This window comes from Bicyclus anynana, chromosome 7 (assembly GCF_947172395.1).
Source record: "Bicyclus anynana chromosome 7, ilBicAnyn1.1, whole genome shotgun sequence".
Taxonomy (NCBI): domain Eukaryota; kingdom Metazoa; phylum Arthropoda; class Insecta; order Lepidoptera; family Nymphalidae; genus Bicyclus; species Bicyclus anynana.
Window position 1 is genome coordinate 17375225 of NC_069089.1, and position 6054 is coordinate 17381278.

At 32.4% G+C, this 6054-nt stretch overlaps 1 protein-coding gene across 1 annotated transcript; it reads left to right on the top strand.

Annotated features, from left to right (window-relative positions):
* The first annotated feature begins 732 nt into the window (after positions 1-732).
* On the top strand, positions 733-3164 carry LOC112045749 (uncharacterized). Its single transcript, XM_024082057.2, has 2 exons — positions 733-836; positions 1893-3164. The coding sequence occupies exons 1-2, from the start codon at positions 780-782 to the stop codon at positions 2805-2807; spliced, it is 972 nt and encodes a 323-aa protein (XP_023937825.2). The 5' UTR covers positions 733-779; the 3' UTR covers positions 2808-3164.
* The last annotated feature ends 2890 nt before the right edge of the window (positions 3165-6054 follow it).

Genomic DNA, 6054 nt, shown 5'->3' on the forward strand with positions numbered 1-6054 from the left:
CGGGTTAACTTAGTTCCCGACTATGGTAGACTAGACAGGTTGCTGTTAACTCCATTCAGGGAAACAAAACCTTTGGTATTCGTTTTCATTTTAATAGAATATCAAACAAAATTAAAAAGGATTTCTTGATAGTAGGTATTTATTTACATTAAAAAAAATAAAGCGATTTATTTTTCAAATGGAAAATACGTTGCATCTGAAAGATCAATCATTGAAGAAGGAGAAGGACAGTCTAACAGCCAGTTTCTTCATGTAAAGCTAAAGTAACAATAAACGTAGTAAGTAGTAAAGAAGACTATTTTTCCGTGATTAAGACCGTCACTTTTGCTTTATGACGTTACTTTGACTGTTACTTACGATGAAGAAACTGGCCGTTAGTACAGTTGAAAAAATATTTTTTATTTGATTCTATTTAGATAGTTGACCCGTACATCGCAACAGACATTCAGTAAAATACACGATCTTAAAGTTATGGTGCATAAGGGGAGTTGCGCAAAAGTCCGTAAAGCTTTTTGATAACGCCTGAACTAATTTCACTCTATAACTTTTCATATTGGGCTCCTCATATAAAATTATTTTTTAAGAAGTTCACTTCTACCACTTTACTCTTCATTTATGACCTAATCTTAATTTTGGTAAGTATATCCAATATTATATCCAGTATAGAGTTCCTCGGTTTTACTCTTTTATTCTAAGTGTATTAGATAGATTTCTAAGCTGTAACATGTCGACGACACCTGACTAGTTCATGTAGGTTCAGTCAACCCTTCGGGCATGCTATGCACGGCTCAGCACAACTCTCGGTTGACTTATTCCAGACGGCCGCATTTAGCAAGGTAAGAACTTTTATTTACTCAATAATATTGCGTAATACTCATTATATTCAGATTTGTAAATAGCCCTTAATATGTTTACATTTAGTGAAATGCAACTAACTTTTTCCAGTGCCATCACTCGTGTAAATGTAGAGAATAGAAATGTATTAATTTATAATAATAATGTATTTATTATATACATCAGATAAGTATAGTAGTTTTTTGTCATGTCTTTTTCTGTGCCCCTGATAACTAAACCATGATCGGTATCATTATGTAGTCAGGGGTAAACTAACAAACAAGCTTACATACGTATGATCTATAAAGTTTAAAAGGATTTGACGAGTAACATCTTATTCCATTCTATTGTAAATGCATAATTTTTGTAAACTAAAAGACCGTCTTCAAATATATGTATATTTAGTTGATATTTTTCATAAACATATTGTACTATCCTTCCAACTCTTGCCTCCTCTTCTTGCCTTAAACTGTACCTAAATGTTTTCAATAAAATCATGTTGTAATTAGCAGACGCCACGATAACGCGTGATACTTTACTGATAATTTTACTACTGATCTAAAGGAAGTTAAGTTATTGCTCCAAGCTATCTTTATCTACCTGATAAAATCAAAAAGTAGTTTTTAATATTATTGTGAACAAACAGACAGGAAGGCCAGAATAAAAACTTCGTTTGTGTTTAGTCGAAGTAATAAATACTGTATAGCAAAGGAAAATGTATTAACAGTCATAAAATGTAAACTATGGGATTGAATTACTTATACATTTATTATATCCTTAGTATATAAAAGCAAATTAAAACAACGGATACAATTTGAAGATATTTTTGGTTTTTAAGGTTTTACTGAATAGCGTTGTTTTAGGTTTTATGGCAAGGTTATTGTTGACTGTAAACGTTAAGTCCTAAAATCAAAATCAGTAGATTTAATTTCCTCATTCAATTTTTATTGCGCTAATAAGTAACATACACCTAAATGTATTTATAACCCTAACTTTTTTAACACCTTACTTTTGATTATTAAGTAACAGTGCCTAATTTCCATCAATTTGTATTCCAGATGCAGTGTTATATTTGCGTTACATATCTAATGATCATTGCCACCGCTCATCCGCCGAAACATCGAGAAACTTCCAAAAGTGTCGAGAAAAGGTCTATTTTCAACGATGTTATACAATCACTACGAATAAGATCGCAGTTACCCGAAGATATAAACTTGAACGACGAAAATAATATAGGACAAAACGACGACAGTTACAAATATGACAATGAACCACTTCAATTGCCGAGTGACTTTGAATTCATGCCTCGACGAAACGATAGAATAGAAATGCCGACACTAAAATATCGCTTTCCAAAAAGTCTCATGTTGAACAGTAGCAACGCTAAAGATAATAAAGAGGAAGTAGTAATATACATAAATACACCGTCAGATTTCAACGATGTTAAAACTACTACCCAGAAACCAAAGAAACAGAAACGACCTAGACCGACTGTTGACAAAAATAAAGTTGCGATCAAAAATACAGATGAAAGTGAAAGTGAAGCAGAAATAGATACATCTGACATACCCTTCGTGAACACAATGGCTGGACAAAGTCAAATAGGTAACCGGGAATCACAAACTGTAGTGAAACCAACAGTGATAGTTAACTTTAGAGGATCGGTAATGCACAGAGAGAGCGATATAAAACTCGAAAAGAGAAAAAGTAAGAACGATACACTGATGCCTCATAACATTTTTAATATCAAACAGGAGATTAACCTTGATAGGGCTGAGGGGCAGGGTTATATGGCAGATATCAAAAAAGTACCTTCGAAAGTTAAACAGAACGTGAATGTTGTTTCGAATCATGAGAAGCCTAGAATTGAGGAAGACATGATGATGTGCGAAACGGCGTCTTGGAAGGCGAAAGAAAATAAAAGTCACACAGATCGCAAGCGAGACGTTTTACAAATACTTGTATCAATTTAGGTATATATTATATTTAGTAAAATATTAAATTGGATAAAATTTGTCAATATTAGTCTTAAGTATAGTAAAAAGACTCTAACTGAAAGCTTCTGGGTTAATCATTTTAGCCATTAAGATCCATTAATCAACAAGCAGTTATAAAAGATCGAGTTCAGTTTTAGAAAGAAAGTATTCTATTTTATTTATGTAATAGGTTATCGGGTCGGTACCTACAGTCAGTGATTACGTTATATGATTGCTCTTGCCAGGAGTGTTAGTGTTAATTATAGCTTATCATTTTGTTAACTTTAATGCAATGAAAATTAATTATTAATAAGTAGACACATTTAGAGTGAAATAAAACATTATTTTCTAAAATTTCGTTATTTTGTTTACATTTTATTATGAGTTTATTTTTTCATTACAGCTGAAGACTAGGCTTTTACGATAACTGTGTCATTTATCATGTAATTTTCTGACTATTAGAGAAGGCCTATATCCTGCTGTTGAAATATTAATAATAAAAGAACTACACTATTTGACTTATAGTAAAATTACCATAAACGTTATATTAACTAAATATAATAATTAATTGAACAAAATTCAGCATTTGAGAGTTGTTAATGTAGTATATCTGTTAAATCTGACTTGATTCACCTTTTACATTTGTAAAGCCGGTCCCGTTAGCAAAGTCCTTACAAGTCTAGACCCAACTTGGCAGGTATGTATGTTAGATACGAACTTTTTATAGACATAAAATGATTTTTATTTGGTAGTAGAAACTGTAAATTGACACAAAACAACATTTACCTATTTGTTTGATTGAACAAAGATGGTTTGGCGCCGCCTATAAGCCTATAACGGACTTATAGCTTATTTATCAGGTGGGTTTTTCAATCTTACAGATTGGCGTTAAGTATAAGCGTTAAGTTACCTTGCCTTATCAGCCGATAGACGTCCACTGCTGGACATAGGCCTCTTGCATGCACAACCTCCAAGCACAACGATCTCGAGCCGTCAGCATCCAGCGGCTCCCTGCAACCCGCTCGATATCCTCGGTCCACCTAGTGGGGGGTCGACCAACACAGCGCTTTCCGGTGCGGGGTTGCCATTCCAGCACCTTGGGACCCCAACGTCCATCGGCTCTTCGAACTATGTGGCCTTCCCACTGCCACTTCAGCTTCGCGACTCGCTGAGCTATGTCAGTGACCTTGGTTCGTCTGCGGATCTCCTCATTCTTGATTCGATCACGCAGAAAAACTCCAAGCATAGCTCGCTCCGTCACCCATTATAGGAGAGGTGTTATAGAGCTGTGACCCACCGCGTTATTCCATTGTGAGCTGGCAGGCTTAGAGTGATTATGTTTAGTCCATAACCATCATTAGCATAAACTAGCTGACGCCGCGTGATATGACTATAGTGAATGTGGTGATAGTATGTAATTAAAAAAAAATTATTTACGTAATTTAAAGTAGTTTTAGTCTTCAAGCACTTTTGAATTGTCTAGTCTATTTGTAGAGACTACCACCGATTCAGAAGGCAGGTTTCTTCTTCAGTTTCTGGTGTGAAGAACCTTAAAAAAGTTATTAACTTTGAGCCTTAAAAAAGTTATTAAAGAGAAAAGCTACAGAAAAGCTACGCACATTAGTAATAATATAGTGATGTTCCTTTGAAAATATTTTATATCGATAGTTAAAAATTATTTTAGAAATATAGTGTTTAATAATAGACATTTATACAAAACACATATACAAACAATAAACAAATTGAACATAATAATATGTAAATGCGAAGGCAATCGTTCTAATAATATAATTGAAGTCATCCTTATAATAAACAATAAAGTTCAAAGTTTTATAGATCAAAAATAATTGTAAATGGAAATACATATTTGTTTTAAAAGTTTACAAGTACAGATGATTATTATTGTTATTAGATACAGATTATTGTTTGTTTTAGAATTTCGTTGTTTTACTCAATTTAAGATTATCTGCTTTGAAATATGTAGTAACTAACAAATTTGTAACGTAAATATTGGCAAAAAATAGTAAAATGGACAATTAAACAAATTAATTAATGGAAGATGTAATAATACTCGTATAAAACATTCTACATGAGAAGCTAAGTAACGAAAATGTGAATGACTTCTTAATATTGTGAGACTATTAAAAGTGAAACAATTATTTTTACAAATACTAAATGGATAAATATAAGAAAAACTATGTATATTAAAAAAACCTGTGTATATAAATAAACAAATTATAATAGTTGTTACTTACATTAATTTAAATAATTTATATATGTACAACTTGAATATAATTATTCTTCTTAAAAAGTCTATTCTCAATCGTAGTGGCAATTAAAAATAAATAGAATACCTTTGGAGACTCTTACTAAGCAGATCGACTTTCACATTTCACATCCCTACTCCGTTACTATCGGAACTCGATCGTGAGTCACTTTTAATATAACCACAATTTCTCCTGTCGTTAAGGATTTTGTACGGATTTTTATGCAAAAATTTTATTTAAAAAAAAGACTATTAAAATTAACAAAGAAGATAAAATTAACAAATAAGATGAAATTTTAGCAGAATTTATAGTATGATTTTTTTAGCCTTAATCTCAAAGATTATAATATTTTACATATTATTTAAACACACATCGTGAACTTAAGTCTCTGAATTTTACAGCTAACAGACTTCTATGTAAAGTTTTCCCACCATCCATCCATTCTTAACTAGGCACAACATAGGTTAATTCTTACAAATGTTAAGTAGAAACCATACCACATAAATTTTATTAGAGCAGTACTTTACAGGAAATGCAAGGATTCCGCCTGTGTTCATTTCCAACCTCATTTGCCTCACACGAGCAACCGAGTCCTTCATACTGGAACTCGGTAGTACATCCCCGGACGATCTCTTTCACAAAAAACTCTACTACTAATTTTGCAAGTTTCACAGCTTATGTATATCAACCTGTCAATACAAGAGTAGCTGGCCTACTCTCTATTTTGGTCTCTATTCTCAAACTATTAAAATAAACATTAAATCAATTGACAAAATATCATTTACCTACAGTGCGATATCCACCAGTAAACACCGGATGACATTTTTACATAGAATCTCAATTTCGTTAATGTCAACTAGAATACGTCAATCAATAATCCTGCTGAGCAGATTGTTTAAAATGTAAGTCATTGATATTTTAATGTACATATTTGGCTTCCTTACGAGTTTATTGTTATGTTCCGATGGTAGGGCCGT

Excerpts from the sequence above, each read along its gene's own strand:
- LOC112045749 (XM_024082057.2), top strand. The coding sequence starts at position 780 with ATGCACGGCTCAGCACAACTCTCGGTTGACTTATTCCAGACGGCCGCA. Across the intron at positions 837-1,892 it reads AGACGGCCGCATTTAGCAAG|ATGCAGTGTTATATTTGCGT; the intron begins GTAAGAACTTTT and ends TTTGTATTCCAG.